Raw genomic sequence first — 18,439 nt, 5'->3', positions numbered from 1 at the left:
CTCTCTACATAGCCCTATTGTCCTGGAATTCATTGTGGAGACCAGGGCTGGTCCTGAACTGACAGAGATGCTCCTGCCTCTGCCTCTGCCTCTGTCTCCTGAGCACTGGGATTAAAAGCATGCACCACTACCCCCTACTCTATGGCTTGCAATCTTATCAGAAACCGTTTGCTAGGCATCAGAACGTCGGCAAGCTCAGCTCTTGAGAAGCAGGAAGAATTAATTGCCCGTGCTATCTTTAGGTGCTAGTTTGGTTTGTTGTTTTGAGCTTGTTGGTTTTGTTTTCTTCTGTGTGTATGTGTGGTGTATGCATATGTATTCGCAGGTATGTGTGTGCATATGTGTACAGAGGAGTATGTGGTGTATGCATATATATGTGCATGTGTGTGCATATATGTACAGAGGTCAGAGGAGTGTGTAGTACATGCATATGTATATGCAGGTATGTGTGTGCTTATGTGTACAGAGGCCAGGAGTATGGTATATGCATATGTGTGTGCATATGTGTATAGAGGCCAGAGGAGTGTGGTGTATGCATATGTATGTGCAGGTATGTGTGTGCATATGTGTACAGAGGTCAGAGAAGATCGTCCTGGGTCCTGCTCTACCTGCCTTATTCCTTTGACACCTGGTTTCTCACTGAGCCTGAACCTAGGCTGGTGGCCAACAAGCCCCAGCAATCATTCCTGTCTTCAGCCCCCACATGGTGCTACAGATGGACACACTACCATGTCCAGTTTTTCGTGGGTGCTAGTATCCAAACTCAGGTCCTTACACTTCCGCAGCAAGGGTTCTTACCATTGAACCATCTTTCTTTTTTGAGACAGTTCTTCGAGATGCAGGTCTGTAGTTTTAAACTCAAAATCCTTCTGCTGCCAGGCAGTGGTGGCACACGCCTTTAATCCCAGCACTCGGGAGGCAGAGGCAGGCAAATCTCTGTGAGTTCAAGGCCAGCCTGGGCTACAAAGCGAGTTCCAGGAAAGGCTCCAAAGCTACACAGAGGAACCCTGTCTCAACCCCCCCCCCCAAAAAAAAAAATCCTTCTGCCTTGTCCTCCCAAGTGCTGGGATTACCAACACAAATCACCAGGCACAACCAATTTTTAGCTTTTAATCTCTTGTTACTTCCTATTCTTTATTTTTCCTTTTAAGCTGTCACATGCTAAAATATGATGACACCAAACCTTGGTTGATGGGGTGGAGGGAGTGCAAAGTCTAGACAATCTATTCATGTTTTCATTTTGAAGGGTACCTTGGCTCCCTGGGCTAGTTTGTCTCGCTGGCCCAGAAATAACCACTTCTCACCTCTTGGTGGATTTACTTGTACGTCTTTTGCTCTGTGAATAAAAAAAAAAAAAAATACCAGCGTTGAACTTGAAAACACTGACTTGAGAAACATCAGTAAGGCCCACTGAGATGGCTCAGCAGGGAAGCATGCTTGCTGCCAAGCCTGACAGCTTGAGTAGAATCCCTGGAATTCACATGGTGAAGGGGAGACCCACCAGCTCTGACCGTCACACAAACACCTTGGCACATGCATGCGTGTGCACCCATGCACCCGTGCATACACAAGTAAATATAAAAATGGTTTTAAACATCAATAGATACTATTTTTACATTGTTTTTATTTCATGAATGAAAATCACAGAAGTGCTGACTTGACAGAACATATTCACATTCACCTTTCACATTCACAGTTTGGCAGGTCAGTGAATGCAGAGGAACTGTCTTTATACACAGCAATACTGCATTCTTGTTTCCAAAGTTGATTCCCGTTCACTTCTTCTATCATACTGTACAGCGTCCTTATGTTGTTGGATGAATAGGACCACAGTAAGATGGAGACAGTGGTCCCTGCGCTTAGACCAACATCCAGCCAGTTAGGTTGGTATTCGTAGAACTTCGAAGGTGCTGAAGGATGAAGAGAGACACCTGCCGACTGCTCAGGAGCCAGCAGCCACCAGAAGGGACTCAGCAGCGTGGACAGTGTCACCCTGCTGGAGGATTTCACCTCATCCCTCTGGTCACTGGTCCCAAAGCTAGCTGTTTTCACTGGAATGTCTACCGTGAACTCCGTTTTGTATTAATGAGTAATTACTCCACATTATTGTTTACTCCGCTGTACTGCATATCTCTTAATCTAATTTTTGAGTCCTTTTTTCCAACGTCTAGCCATCTTAACCATCAATTACATAAGATCTGGTAGCACAAATTTTAGAAACTGGAACTTGTAGGTCAAAGGGTACACAGAATTCTGAGTGGCATTTTCTGAAATCTTTTCAGTGTTGATGGGGAGCATAAGTATAGAAGTGTATTTGGGGAGGGTATTTTGGTAATACCTTGCTGATAAAGTACACACATACTTTTATCAAGATAGACCACTTGTAGGAATTTACTCTGTAGTAATTGTCACTGTATCTATCAAAAAGGACATGGACAAGTTGTAGCACTGTTTGTAATGAACATTGTAGCTTATCAAAATGGCCACCACTGCGGGGTATTTGGTTAGGTGATAACTAATCTTACTGAAGTATTGGTTTGAAAGACATGGAAACTGCTGATGTCTACAACAGACTGGTACTAATAAAAGGACTTTTATTTGCAGAAATCACTTTTTGTTCCCTGGAAGCACCTGGTCCAACATAGTAATAGAGTGCTTTTTGTATGTCGTGTCCTACAGCAGAGTTGCAGTTGAACAGAGTGTGTGGAACGGGACAGTGCTGGACTCCAAAGCGTTACCTAGATATTTGAGGAAGTAGATGGAATGGATAAACTTGTTAGATGCTTGAGAACTAGAGCAGGAGGTTCTCAACCTTCCTAAGGCTGTGACCCTATAATGAAGCTCCTCATGCTGTGGTGACTCTCAACCATAAATTATTTTTGTTGCTACTTCACAGCTGTACTTCTGCTGCTGTTATAAATCGTAATGTAAATATCTCTGTTTTCTGATGGTCTTAGGCGACCCCCCGTGAAAGGGTCATTCGGCTCCCAAAGGGGTCGTGACGCACTGCTAGAGAAAGACACAGATTACCAATGTCAGGACTGAAGGAGGTGGCACACGGCAAGGACTGGGTCTGACCATGTCCTGGTTTCAGTGGTGGCTTCAGGCTGTATATGGATGTCAGAACTGACCTGGTTGTGTGCTGTATAAACGTGTGTCACCTACTGTCTCTAGGCCATGTCTTCAGGGCTCACTAACAGGGCAGCTATTACTCAGGGTAAAGCCATGCTTTGGGAACTGCTATGAATACAGTCTTAGTTTGAAGATATCGGAGCTTTACAGGGGTTATGGTTACCAATGTAGCAAGATTGGTGTCCGTATCTGAGGTAAGAATATCTGTGTTTACTGTAGAGACTTGCCTGAGTTTTTCCCAACCATTTTCTTCATGAGCTCTGGTAATTTTAAGTGACGCTGTTTATTTCTCATTTTTTTTGTGGGAGTTGTCACTTCCTTTTTTGTTTGTTTGTTTTACAAGACAAGGTTTCTTCTGTGTAGCCCTGGCAGTCCTGGAACTTGTTCCTTTGTCTTTGAACGCACAGAGATCCCCCTTCCTCTGCCTCCCGAATGCTGGGATCAAAGGCGTGTGCCACCACCACTGCCCTCCTTCCTACGTCACTGTTCATGTTCCACTTGAACACGTCTCTGGCCCCACCTCTCTCTCTTAGACTAGAGACTCACCCTATAGATCAGTGAAAGTCAAAGACCACAATATACTGTAGGTAGGCTGTGGCGGTAGAAGTTACAGCCAGCCTTAACACCTTTGGGAGCTAACTGCAGCACTCGGGATTTCCATCAAAAGTCAGTCCCAGAGTGCTGGGGAGACGGTCCGGTAGGTAAAGTGCTTTGCTGTGCAAACCTGAGGACCTCAGTTTGGAACCCGCGCAGCATGTGTGACCAGGTTCATTAGGCCCCTCCCGGCCACGGTAAGCGATAAAAGCTGAGTCCTCCTCAGATGGAAGGAAGCTGCAAAGAAGACTCGAGATCGGACCAGCTCTCTCAAAGAAACGGCGACCAACCAAGCTGCCCCGAAGAGGTTTAGGAATGTCGCCAGGAAAGGATGCTCCAACCCAGTGAGCTGATGCAGGCAGCCGTGTGGTCCAGGTTCCCTGCTTCTGTGAGCTGTCACCCACGCCGGGGGGAGGGGGGGGGCTTGGTAATTCAGCTGTCTTCCAGTCATTCCTGCTCCGCTAAGTAACCCCTGGCCCATATTCCTGTAAATAAATCAAACTCATTGGTCGCTAAGTTGGACTTTGGTGGTGTCCATACTTTGGCCGCGCATGGGATCCCTATCTGGAGTGAGTATGTGTGTGTTGTGTCTCCCCAGGAAAATTTTCATGACACAACAGTCCCAGATTACACCAGATCATGATATTGCCCTGTGTTTACAGCCAGGTTTTCATAACAAACTTCCCAACTAGAAGACTCAAGTTATCATAGGAATAACATACACTACTCATGAAAGCCGTATGTAACTTCCACTAAGGCTAAGACTGAGGGCCAAGGCTATTTCTCAACCCCACTGGAATTAGAGCTGTTAGGATTGCCTTGCTATGGCAATAATAACGCTAGTTAAGTAGCAAATTAGTAGGTAACAGTTGAATAACCCACAACAAAAATTATTAAGTACTCTTGGAACTTGAGGCAGGAAGAGTACCAGGGCCACCATGAGCTACATGGAACACTGTTGAAAAATTAAAATGGGCCTGGAAGAGATGGCTCAGTGGTTACAGCATTTGTTGCTCTTGGAGAGGACCAGGTTTGCCAGCACCCACGTGGTAGCTCACAAGCGTCAGTAACTCCAATTCCAGGGGATCAGACCCCCTCTTCTGACCTCTGCAGGCACTAGGCATGCACGGGACACACATACATTCAGGCAAAACACCCATACATATAAGTAAAAAGAAAAAACAAATTTTAGTTTTATTGTCGTTATCTGGGTTATGGTATTTGGGACAAAATCTGGAAATTTTTTTTTTGTTGTGTTTTCTGAATAAAGCAAACGTAAAAAGAAAAGCACCAACAAAATAACAATTTTGTTTGTTGCGTGTTGTCGCCTAGACTAATTACTTCAGAATCCTTCCGTTCTCCTGAGTTACGGTGGGTGGAGAACTTGGATGATGAGTGCTCCGGGCACCCAGGAGAGCAGGCTGGCCAGCACCGGCTAGGGATGGGCTGATCTGGGACCAAATGAATCACAAGGGAAATCCAAGCAGCCTAAGAAGGCCGGCAAGCGCCGGCCGCGGGGATGGGTCTTGTCTGGAGAAGGCTCGGAATTCCGAGTCGTGCGGATCTGGGTTCGGGACCCCGGGTTTGCTCACGCGTGGCCGGCCCGCGCCCAACGCTCGCTGGGCAGCCCGATGCGCAGCGTCCGCATCGGCGTCGGCCTCCTGGCGGCCCTGGCGGCGGGTGGCGCTGTCGCCCTGCTCGGCTACTGCGTCTACCTGGACCGGAGGCGGCGTAGAGACCCCGAGTTCCGGCGCTGCTTGCGGGACCGTGGGTGCCAGCGCGGCCGGCGGGAGGGAGGGCGGCCGAGCCCGGGCTGGTTCCCAGGTTGGCGCCCCGGGGACCCGGGCCCACGCCATCCGGCGCTCCCAACCCGCCCGTGCCTGTGTTTGCAGGGAGAAGAGCTGCACAGCCCAAGGCCCAGGCGTGCGCCAGGCAGGTGAAGTGCAACAGACCCGCCAAGGAGCCTTCTAGAAGCCCAAGGGGAGTCCTGCCAGTGCCGGACACCTGCTTTACCAAGTTTCAACCTTCTTTACAAAGGGGAAGCAAGCGAAGAAGGGAAAAGTCGGTTTGATAAGAACACAGTAGGAGTGGTGGAGATATGGCTCAGTGGTTAAGAGTCCAGGCTGCCTTTCCAGAGGGCCCAGGTTTGATACCCAGCACCTACACGATGGCTCACAAGCCATCTGTAACCCAGTCCAGGGGATCAGACACCCTCTTGGCCTCCAAGAGGCACCAGGCATGTGCTCACAGATATACATGCTGGTTAAACACCCATACACATAGAAAATAATGTGGGTTTTTTGTTTTGTTTTTGTTTTTGTTTTTTAGTATGAACAGGGCTCAATGCACACGTGTGAAGGATCAGCACTTGGGAGGCTGAGACAGAAAGAAGGAGTTCGAGGTTAGCCTGGGCCAAACAAGATACTATCAAAAAAAGAGAGGCGTCTGTAAAGCAAATGTAGGAACAGGCACTTTTTTACTTGGAAGAAAGAAGAGAGACTTGCACTTCCCGTGTAACCTCACAGGGTGCATAGGTCCCCAGGCCAGCCAACAAGGAATATGATGGACTAGTTGAGATTTTATGTTTTTTGTTTTTGTTTTTTTGGTGTTTCGAGACAGGGTTTCTCTGTGTAGTTTTGGTGCCTGTCCTGGAACTCACTCTGTAGACCAGGCTGGCCTTGAACTCACAGAGATCCGCCTGCCTCTGCCTCCCCAGTGCTGAGATTAAAGGCATGCGCCCGGAGTTGTTATTTTTTGTTTGTTTGTTTTTGCTTTTGTTTTTCAGACAGAGGGAAAGGATGGCCCACATGCGAAGGTCAGAAGACAGCTTGAGGGGATCTATTCTCTCCTCCCATTGAGTCCCAGGTATCCACTCAGGTGGTCAGGTTTGGTGAAAAGCACGTTTAGTGCTGAGCCAATTCACTGTCTTGGATTGGTCATTTTATTTATTTATTTATTTATTTGTTTGTTTGTTTGTTTTTAATGTGTATGGAGGCTTTTCTTGCCATGACTGTCTACATACAACTGCACACCTGCTTCCTGTGGGGGTCAGAAAAGAGCATCTGACTCCCTGGGACTGGAGTTACACAAGGATGTCAGCTGTCATGTCGATGCCAGGGATTGAACTTTGGTCCTACAGAAGAGCAGCCAGTGCTCTTAACCACAGAGCTATCTCTTCAGCCACACCCCCCAATTAATAATTTTTTAAAGAGAACCGGTCATCTTGGTTATTGGCTCAGCTTTAGTTAACCTCCATGAGCTCAAAAGTGCAAGAGTCTCACTCCATATTTCAGGCGGTCACCTGTGCCTGCTTAAGGTCCAGTTATGTGTGAGGCACTAAGGCAGGTGTAGCTGAAGTTTTCCTGTCTCCACCTGGCTCCTGCAGCTGCTCAGACCCAAGTAAACACACAGAGACTTATATTACTTATAAACTGTATGGCTGTGGCAGGCTTCTTGCTAACTGTTCTTATATCTTAAATTAGCCCATTTCTATTAATCTATAAGATAATTATAGTGGCTCATAGCTTACCAGTACTTTACATCTTGTTTCTCATGGCGGTGTCAGCTAGCAGTGTCTCCTGACTCAGCCTTCTACTTTCCAGAATTTCCCTCTCTCTTTGTCCTGCCTATACTATACTTCTTGCCTACTGGCCAATCAGCGTTTTATTTATCAATCAATCAGAGCAACACATTCACAGCATACAGAAAGACATCCCCAGCAGGTAGGCCTGGCAGAGATTAACAATAACAGGGGTGTAAGAATCACCCCAAAGCAAGGCTGTAGCAGGAATGTTAAAGAGTCTTATTAATAAAGTCAAACCTGAGACCAGTTATTGGGGTAAAAGCTGGAAGATCAGAGAGACAGAACAAGTCACAGCTAACCTCACCTGGCCAACTTCTCAGCTGGTCCTGTTTCCTCAGACTGGATACCTCTGTGTCCTCATCCCAATGGCTCTCAGCTGAATTGCTGCTCGAAAGCCTGAAGCTTAACCAGCTAAAAGCTTCTAGTTTCTGGTCCTCACACCTTACATATCTTTCTGCTTTCTACCACCACTCCCTGGGATTAAAGGCACCGAGTCACCATGCTTGGCTGTATCCTTGAACACATGGATTTCTGCCTCTGGAATGCTAGGATTAAAGGCGTGTGCTACCACTGCCTATCCTTTATGTTTAATATTGTGGCTGTTCTGTCTCTGACCCCAGATAAGTTTATTAGCATGCACAATATTTGGGGGAACACAATACCACACAAGGCAGTGGACAAACAAAGCCAACACATGTAACAAGATCCTAGAGAAAACATTTTCAGTGTGGGATTAGTACAGTGGCTCTTCAGCTTGGTTGAGCTTAGTGTCTGTAAAATAGTTCTTGGCTTCTGAGTCTGCAGTTTGAGCCCGTTAGGGTGGGGAATGACACCTTCTACTTGGCTTCCGCGAGGCAGGCTCCAGGGAGATTGTTGAGTCGGTCATCCGAGAGCACATCCTCACATTTGCCAGCTGATGCTGTGTGGTTGGTTACTTTTTACTCTCTAGGATCTTCTGTCTCTTTTTGGGGGCCTGCTACCCAGCTCGCCAATAAATCACACACAGAGGCTTATTCTTAATTACAAATGCTTGGCTTTAGCTTGGCTTATTTCTTGCCAGCTTTCCTTAACTTAAATTAAGCCATCTGTCTTTTGCCTCTGGGCTTTTACTTTTCTCTATTCCTGTATACCTTTCTTTCTTACTCCGTTGCTGGTTGTGTAGCTGGGTGGCTGGCCCCTGGAGTCCTCCTCCTTCTCTGGCTTCTGGCTCCTAGATCCTTCACTCCTCCATCTCTTCTTTCTCCCCAGATTTTTCCCTCTATATATTCTCATTAGATCATCAGGTCTTTTGGACAGGCACAGTAACACAGCTTCACAGAGTTAGACAAATGCAACATCAACAAAAGTAACACACCTTAAAATAATATTCCCCAACAATTCTGGGTGTTGACTTTGCTTGAACTGGTTTGGGTTCCCAGGGGTAAGCAGGCAGGTATAGATCCTGTATATGCACTGAACACAGAGGAGAACGCAGTGCATTGGAGTACATGCAGAGACAGGAGAGCATGCCAGGCAATGCTTCTCCTCATGGCCCTGCCCAAGAACTGCTCCATTTCAAGCAGAGAGGAAATAGACTCCAGCTCATGATAGAGAGACAAGGTTCTGAAAAGAGATGCTAAAATAGGGAATATTTGTTGTGACTTTTTTGGGGGGGGGTGGGGAGATCAATTTTTTTCTACAGAAGACTTTGGGGCTGTCACTGATCGGAGTCAATAATGACAATGAACTTGGGGTATGGTATCAGGGAAGTCTTCAGGGTTGAAGGTGGTGCACAGGCACAGGGATGAAGGGACTATGCCAGGGCTTGATCAGTAAGTCAGCTTGGCAAAGGAATCACTGCCGAGAACTGTGTCTGGTAAAGCTGGGCTAAGTAGTGACAGAATCTGAGAAGGCTTGGTCTGAGCCCAGGTTAAGGGATCCAGATTTAGTAGGAAACCACTGATGATTTCGGAGCAGGAACATTTTTAAAGAATAAAAGGAAAAAAAAAAAGAAACAAAAACCCTTAGATTGATCAGGAATGGGTGTGCTAGAAGGATTAGAAAAGAAGTTATTGCAGTCACACAGGGGAGCAGCAAGAAAAATCACAGTCTCTGGTGATGTCAGGGGTGATTGGGCTTGCGAGAGCAGAGGCGACTTACCTGGGGAGAATAGGCAGCTCGTGCTCACTAGTTAGAGGACTGAGACAAGGAAAAAAAGGACAGAGTCTATATGTTGACTTTTAAGGAAGCAAACAGGGAGTGTCCAAGGAGCAGGGCACAAGTATAGAGATGCCTTTCCCTGACCAGTTTCACTTGGGCAGGGTCTGATACAGCTCGTGCCCTCCTCTGTATCCATGATGGTTGCCTTTGCACTTGGTGTGTGTGTGTGTGTGTGTGTGTGTGTGTGTGTGTGTCTATTTGATTGTTTCTTATTTATTAGACTAGGCTTCTCACAACCTTGTCTGTGTTTTACTCTCCACTGACTCTGTATCTAGACTAGTGTCTGGCACATTGTATTTGTCCATCAAATATCTGTTGAACACTGGGTAGGTGGAGGGCTAAAGACAGACAAGTCTGCATTTGAAATCATGAAAACCCAAATGACTTCAAGTATAGTCATGAAGAAGCAGGTCTTTTCAGATTTTTTTTTTCACATAATTCTTAAACTTTTTCATTGTGTAGATGAATAAACCCAAACAAATATTCTTTCTTCATACCTCTGATGGTGTTTCCTTCCTCCTCACACCAGGGCCTTCCTTTCCCACCTATGCTCTACAGGTCCACCTCATTAGATCGACCTATGGCCTTGAGAAAGGAGAAAGTGCAGACAGAAGCCAGCCATTGTGTGGTGGGGCATATCTGTACTCCTACTGCACTTAGGAATCTTAGGCAGGAGGACTGTGAGTTCAAGGCCAGCCTGGGCTGCATAGCAGAACTCCGCCTCAATAGGGCTGGGAGAAAGCTCATTCAGTACAGTGTTTGATCCCCAGAACCCACACTGGCAATCAAAAACCAAGAGCAACAGAACTGGATCTGGTGGAGGGTGCCTGAAATCCCAGTGCTTGGGTGGATCCTCTGGTTTCTATGTGCACGTACACACATGCACTCACATGCACAAACACAAACAAAACACGCAGAGCAAACATCAGCTGACCAAACCAGAACTGCCTTTGATGGTTCACACAGTCAGACATTGCCAAGGAAACCCTAACTGCACCAGCGAGTCTAAGAATGAGGAGTGCCTGAAAGCACCTGAGAGCTTGTCGGAGATGCTGACTTCTGAGCCCTGGTCCGGGATTTCCTTTGCAGGTCTGGGTGGAGCCTAAACACTACGTTTCACCAGCACACTCAGTTTGATTCTTTCTGGGGAAAATCAGAATGCCCTCAGGCTCTAGACCTCCACCCCTTTCTCCTTGGAAGAGCTTGGTCCCCTCCCAAAGTGATCTTAGCTGTCCTGAGATGTGTCCCACACTTCAGCCCCTTACCTGCATGTTCCTGTTGGCATTCCAGCCTGTGTATTCACAGGTAAATTACTCCTTCTGCCTGTTACGGCTTCTCCCATTTCCTTATGCCGTTTGTGGTGTCCAATGGTATCTCTGCTATGGCCTTAATTCATTTCACATAAACAACCACCTCATCTTCATACTCAATATTCAATTCTTATTTTTCTGTGTTTTCTCTCATACCCCATTCTCATTTCCATTTCTTCCATATTGACTTTGAATTTCCTCAGAGTAACTTCCCATCTTGCAAATTAAAGGCCAGCTGCATCTTGGCACACCGCCCTCTGTATAACCGCCTGTCTTCCTAAGTGTGACTAATAATTTATGGTTAAGTCCTATTCCATAGCTGGCCTTCAGTGACTGGTCGTTATTATTTTGGTTATATTCATTCTGGTATAATCTAAAGATTCCCTGGAATTTTGTGCTTATGTGTTCATCAAAGTTTATTAACCTTCCTATCTCAAGTGCTCTTTTCTAAGGAACCATCCCTGATTCTCCACCCTGAGCCCCAAAGGCCATTAGACTGGGCGTAGGTCGTGCTACCAATCCTTTTATAGACTATGGGGAGGGGCTGGGCTCAGGGGTCTCCATTCTAGTTGTTTCTAGACCTCCACTCTTGCTAGTGCTCGCTAAACATGTACCCAGTAAAACCTATCATCACTAATGGTTCCCCGTTTAACTGACCTAAGGTGATCCCTTTTCAGACCTGCCTGAAAGCCCAGCCCTAGGCACGGTAGCCTTGATGACGTCATATGTGGCCTTGGCTGCAGCAAACCAAAGTGTTCTAGCCAGTCACCAACCACCATGCCACCCCACCCCAACCATGCACTTTAACCCTCTCTGAGAAAGTGTGAGTATAGAAGCTTTGTTAGCTCACTGACTAGGAATCACAAGTAAATGACAAAAATGGCCTCCTAGTGCAGAAAATCACACTGCTGCATTACCAGGCACTGCCACTAACCCAGACAGGGAAACGATCCTTCAACAGACAAAGCTACTGTCACTGTGTCCGTACCGAGGTCTGCTATTAAAGGCGGGGCGGCTAAGACAGGGATGAGGGTTACCGTGAGCATCTCAACTAACTGATGCCAAGCTTTTCTCTTGTCCCCTGAAACTGTAACTCCACGTTAGAAATTGATCAGAGAAACACTTGCCATCCATTGGATTTAGAGATGAGAGTTAAGAGGTGTCTTTTATGCTGTTTATCTTTGAGACAGAACTTCATTTTGTAGTCTTGGCTGGTCTGGAACATTCTGAACACAAGGCTCTGTCCACCTGCCTTTGCCTCCCAAGTGCTGAGAACACAGATGTGTCCACTAGCCTGGCCTAAGAGTCGCTTCTTTTTTAAATATGTGTATTTATTTGTTAAGAGGTACTTTAAAAATAATAATAAATTTTGAGAGCATCTATATACCTTACATTCATTACTCATTGTTACATATTTTATAAATCCTTTAGTTATGGGATCCAGCAAGGAAGGAAAAGCTACAAGAATTTTTTTTACAAGAGGTGCAGATGGGACAACTTTGTTTAGTTAGAGGTAAGAATAAAAACATTCTTTTGTAAGTTTTTTTCTTTGTTTGTTTTTTCTAAGACAGAGTTTCTCTGTATAACCCTGGCTGTCCTGGAACTCAATTTGTAGACCAGGCTGGCCGTAAACTCACAGAGAACGCCTGCCTCTGCCTTCCAAGTGCTGGGAATAAGGGCATGCACCCAGGGATTTTGTAAATTTTAAATCATTTTTTTTCAAAAACGATTTGATTCGCCGGGCACGGTGGCATATTTGTATAAACTCAGTACTTGAGAGGCAGAGGCAGGAAGATTGAGTTTGAGGCTAGCCTGGACTATGACATAGAGAGGGGAAATAAAAAGGAAACACTGGTTAATATTTAATATCAGGCAAATTAGCTATGTGGTAACCAACTCACTTCAGTTATAAGAAGCTTGACTTGGTGCTACTGACCCCACCCCATCACTGAGTTAGCATTGTGAGGCTGAATCTTGGAAATAGGTCAGTAGGGAAATAGAGACAAATATCAAAAGGCTTAACTTCATTTAAAAACCTCAGTAAATGAAATTCCTAGATTATCAAATATTAAGAATCAAAATTTTTAACCTGAGTATGGTAGAACATACTTGTAATCTCAGAACTCAAGAGGCAGAGTGAATTTGAGGCTAGCCTGGGCAACAGAGTGAGTGTCTCCAAAAATCACCTAAAATGCATTATAAAAATTTTCCTGCCACATATGGTCTCACATGCCTTTAATCCCTCATATGGGAGGCTGAGACAGGAGGCTTTCTCTGAGTTCAGGAACAACCTGATCTACCTAGTGAGCTACAGGAGGGCCAGGCCTACATGGAGAAACCTTGTCTCAAAGAACAAAACCACTTTTTCTGATTTGAATATTCTAAACACTTTCAATGATAAAAAAAAAAAAAGGCCATTGTACTGTTTAATTTAGTTTATTTAATTTAATTTAGTTAATTTGGGCCTAATAAGGACCTATACTTCATGACCACATGTGATTTAACTTTTACCCAATTCTAGAAGCACCTGCGAAGACCTCACAACATTGTTAAAATGTTAGTAGGCGATACCCACTCTGTACTAATGTAGTAATGGGGTCTTGATTCTGGTGCTTAGTACAGCTAGGGAAAAGAATTTGCTGTGCCGCAGAGAAGGGGTAGTTGATAGTGATGGAGAGTCAGCGACATCTTCTTAAGTATTGTCCTCAAGCTTTACAAGCTCCCTGCATATCACATCACCTGTTTTCTTTTTTACTTTACTTTTGAGTATGTCTGTGCACCACATGCATGAAGTGTCCTCAAAGGCCAGAAGGGGGAGTCAGATCTCCTGGAACTGGAGTTACAGAAGGTTGTGAGCCACTCAGTGAGTGCTGGGAACTGAACCCAGGTCCTCTGGAAGAGTAGCCAGTGCTCTTAAGCCCTGAGCCACCTCTCTAGCCCCACAGTTCGTTTTTCACTTCAAGAAATACTTTTGATTACATGTAATTTAATGTATGTGTGAAACTGTAGGACAAACTGTGCATTCTCTTTCTCTCTGTCCAACCCCTGCCCCCAAGGTTTCTTTGTATGCCAGGCTGTCCTGGAACTCAGAGATCCATCTGCTTCTGCCTCCCTACTGCTGGGATTAAAGGCTTGTGCCGCTGGGCCCTCTTTCTTCTTCTTCTTTTTTTTTTTTCCAAAAGATCTTATGTATTAGACTGTATGTAAGTGGGTAGCATTATCCAGGACTTATAAAAACAAGGAGGAAGGGGCCGGAGAGGGGGCTCAGTGGTCAAGAGCACTTGTTGCTCTTGCAGAGGACCCGGGTTTAGGTCCCAGCACCCACACGGTGGCTAGCAATCCACAACAATCAGAACAGGGCAACTCTTCTCTTCTGACCTTTGTGGGCTCTGCATGCATGTGATACACATACATACATGCAGGCAAAACACTCATATCTATGAAATAAACTCTTTAAAAAGAAACAAAAAAACTTTCTAAACAAAAAAAGGAATCAAGATCCTGCACAGCTTGTAACAGTGCCCATGGTTGTTGTTACTCAGCTCGAAAACATGATAATTTTTGGGGAAGGGGTAAAGCTCTTAAAACTATTGTACATTAATCATAATTATAAAATTTAATATTTTATTCAATAGCTCTCAGGTAGTCATTTTTAATTTTTAAAAATTTTATGTGCCTTGATGTTTTGCCTGCATGTGTATCTGTGTGAGGAAATTGGATCCCCTGGAAGTAGAGTTACAGACAGTTCTAAGCTGCCATATGGGCACTGGGAACTGAACCCGAATCCTCTGGAAGAGCAGTTAGTGCTCCTAACCACTGAACCATCTTTCCAGCCCCCAGATGGTCATTTTTTAAATGAACTAAAATTCAACTTCAATCAAACTAGAACTGACATGGTGATATAACAAGAGTAACTCTACACAAGCTACTAGAAGTTATGCTAGATATCTCAATTTTTCAAGTCCCAGTTCATTTTTTTATTCATAATTTTATGTACTTTTCCTAAACAGGATTCCTCGAATTGAATAAGCTAGGGGGTGTAGCTGGCTCTTTTACTCTTTGGGGGCCCACCACTTAGCTCCTAAATAAATACACAGAGACTTATTCTTACTTACGAATGCCCAGCCTTAGATTGGCTTGTTTCTAGCCAGTTTTTCTAGCTTAAATTATCCTGTTCCTTTTTAACTACATTCTGCCTCTGGGCTTTTTTCCTTTTTTTTATTCTCTGTTACTTCCTTCCCTTCTTACTCCATGGCTGGCTGTGTGTCTGGCCCCTGGCATTCTCCTCTCTTCTCACTCCTCTTTTCCCTAGACTTCTCCTCCTATTCATTCTCTCTGCCCATCAGCCCCATCTATCTCTCTCTCCTGCCTAGCTATTTGGCTGTTCAGCTCTTTATTAGACAAATCAGGTGTTTTAGGCAGACAAAGTAACACAGCTTCACAGTTGAACAAATGCAAAACATCTTTGCATCATTAAATATTCCACAGCATAAGTGCAAAACATCTTCAACTAATATTCCATAACAAGGGGGCTCATAAAATATGGAGTAATTGCTAGCTGTGGATGTGTTTGCAATGTACCTCAGTGGTAGAACTTCAGTTCAAATCCTGATACTGCATGGGATTGAAACATTCACACAGAACCACCTGGATGCTTCCTGGACATGGAGAAACTGAAATGGACAAAACTTTTCAGCTTTAATTTTTATTGAAAATGTGAGGAATTAAAATGTGAATTTAAAGTCAACAGGGAAAAATGTCAGGCTGTTTTTGTTAATAGTGAAATGCACGTATGAGTGTACACTATATGGCCTAGGCATGCAGTAGGCTATTCTAAGTACACTCTTCAATTAAATCATCTAATGATATCTGAGAAGTAATGAACATCTCTGATGCTAACACAAAACTACATACATATTATATCACATTTTATTCCCAAAGAGCTATCACATAATAGTTTAAACTTACAGGTGAGTAAGGTATAAATTTGGGAATGATTGGAACAAAAATGCAAACGGGGTCTTTTCATTCTAAAAAGTGGCTTATCTTTTTTCATCAGAATGTGTAATTTGTGTTATATTAAGTCTTGTTTGGTGCTTTGATAATGCAGTTTATTTTTTAAAAGTTTAACCACAGAGGCAGTAGCTTGATGCCAGAATGACATAGTGAGTTCTCAGCCAGCCAAGGCTACATGGTGAGACCTTGTCTCAAAACAACCAAAATGGGGCTGGAGAGATGGCTCAGTGGTTAGGAGCACCGGCTGCTCCTCCAGAGAACTCAGGTCCCATCCCCAGCATCCACATGGTGGCTCACAACCATCTAACTCCATCCAGTCCCAGGGGAACGCAATGTCCTCTTTTGGCTTCTGTTGACACCCTGCATGCACACAGTGCACAGACACACACAAAGACAAAACACTAATACCACACCAGATGTTTCAGCTCTCACACGTTACCAAACATGGATGATCTACCCCATACTAACAAAAAGACTACAAGACTAAAAAACCTTGCATGGCCATCCTCCATGTCCCAGTACAGAACAGTCCCATGCAAGTGTGCATGCCTAAAAGGCAAGTAAGCTGTGTAACCTCATAGAATTATTTACCCTGCAGCAGCTCCCTCATACCTGGGCTCTTGACTCGTCATAGTCATCAGGTTCTTTTAGGATTTTTTATTTTTTTATTTTTTGAGACAGGGTTTGTCTGTATAACAGTCCTGGCTGTCCGGGAACTTGCTTTGTAGACCAGGCTGTTCTCAAACTCATAAGAGATCTACCCACCTCTGTCTCCCGAGTGCTAGGATTAAAGGTGTGTACCACCACTGCCTGGCTGTTTTTAGGATTTTTGAGACAGGGTTTCTCTGTGTAGCCCTGGCTGTACTGGAACTTGCTCTGTAGCCCAGGCTGGCCTGGAACTCAGAGATCTGCCTGCCTCTCTGCCTCCGAAGAGTGCTGGGACTAAAGTAGTGTGTCACCACCCGGTTGACATGCGTTTACCTTTTAATGCTTGCTGCTTTCTTGGTAATTTGTAGAATATCCATTTTAAAGAGTATTAAAATCTTGGCCTGAGCTCTGGAGAGATGGCTCAGCAGTTAGGAGCTCCTACTGTTCTTCCCTTACAGAGTACCAGTTAGTTCATAAGAGGCTCTGGTTCTATTCCCAACATTCACATCAAGTACGTCACAACTATCTGTAACTCCAGTTCCAGAAGGTCAGGTGTGGTGGCGCATACCTTTAATACCAGTACTCAGGAGGCAGAGGCAGAGGCAGGAGGATCTCTGGGAGTCTGAGGCTATCCTGGTCTACATAGCAAGCCAGGACTACATAGAGACCCTACCTCAAAACAAACAAGACTCCCAAACTCCAGTTCCAGGCATTGCACTCATGTGTACACACACTCATAGACCCCCACACATACACATAATTATAAACACATAATTATATACACATAATTAAACACATAATTATATACACATAATTAAAAACATCCCTTTCCATTTTTTTTTCTTGCTTAATATGTACCAATCTGTTTCAGGAGAGCCTGGAATAGGGATTGAACATCTCACCAATGCCCTTTTAGTGTGTGGGCAGCCGAAGGAGCTTCTGATGTTTTTCAAACAAACCCTCCCTCCTGAGGTATTTCAGATGCTATTGTACAAAATTCCCCTTATTTGCCAGGTGAGCACGTATTTAATTATCATTGTGAAAAATTGTCTAACCATGGGGGACTTGATTACACAGAAACAATGACTATGGATGTGGACTCCTCAAGGTTCTCAAGTAGTATCTATTTCAGGTTCTATTCTTTCATTAAGGAAAGACTAGCTTATTTTCTGTGTTCTACTATAGTGAACCGTGTACTATGTTATTGTATGTTTTCACATTTCAGTGTTAAAGCAGAATGGTACTTCTCACCAATGTGACAAAACACAGAAACAGCTTTGTGAATATAAACACAGGCTAACAGTGCTCTGTAACGTGACTTTAGATGGTAACTAATAAAGGCCACTTCAAAGCTCTTCCTTTTGCCAGTTACATTAAGAAACAAAACAAAAACAAAGTACTTAAACTTATCAGCTAGAATTTTCTGTGACTGCATGAATTTGCTTCAGAATTTATTAGCCATAAGATGCAAATTTAACTGGTTCATTTTTCTCAATTGGTCACATTAGCTGTATGTTATTATTTACACTCAAACCATGCATGTTGGGGTGTGTGTGTGTATGTAAATGCATTCACACAGGCACCATAGCGTAAGTGGAGGGCAGGAGACAACTAGGTAAGTCAATCCTACTGATGGAACTCAGGTTGCCAGGCTTGGTACCAAGTACCTTTAACTGCTGAGCCCACACTAGCCTGGACTCCCAGTTTTTAAACAAACTGTAAGACTGTAATAGAGCATAATAGTCATGAACATTTCCAAGCTAGCCTCAAAAGGGATGTTCCCTAAAGATTTATTAAAATGCAGCTAGGAGAAGAATGTGTAATATCTAATGTGACAAAAGAAGCAAGGAAAAAGTGCCCTGAAATGATTAGCAAGTAACTGTTTTGTGTATTTACCAGCAACTTGAGGCAGACATGTATGAACAGAAGTACTTAAAGGATGGTCCTGACTGAACAC

General features: G+C 44.4%; 1 protein-coding gene across 1 annotated transcript; it reads left to right on the top strand.

Moving 5' to 3' along the window:
* Positions 1–1,036: 1,036 nt before the first annotated feature.
* Tomm20l (translocase of outer mitochondrial membrane 20 like) lies at positions 1,037–18,435 on the top strand. Its single transcript, XM_052738156.1, has 5 exons — positions 1,037–5,658; positions 5,764–5,807; positions 12,250–12,331; positions 17,354–17,496; positions 18,382–18,435. The coding sequence occupies exons 1-5, from the start codon at positions 5,358–5,360 to the stop codon at positions 18,433–18,435; spliced, it is 624 nt and encodes a 207-aa protein (XP_052594116.1). The 5' UTR covers positions 1,037–5,357.
* Positions 18,436–18,439: the final 4 nt, after the last annotated feature.

This window comes from Peromyscus californicus, unplaced genomic scaffold (genome assembly GCF_007827085.1).
Source record: "Peromyscus californicus insignis strain IS unplaced genomic scaffold, ASM782708v3 Scaffold_15__1_contigs__length_86483966, whole genome shotgun sequence".
Taxonomy (NCBI): Eukaryota; Metazoa; Chordata; class Mammalia; order Rodentia; family Cricetidae; genus Peromyscus; species Peromyscus californicus.
This window is presented reverse-complemented; position numbering and strand designations above follow the sequence as displayed.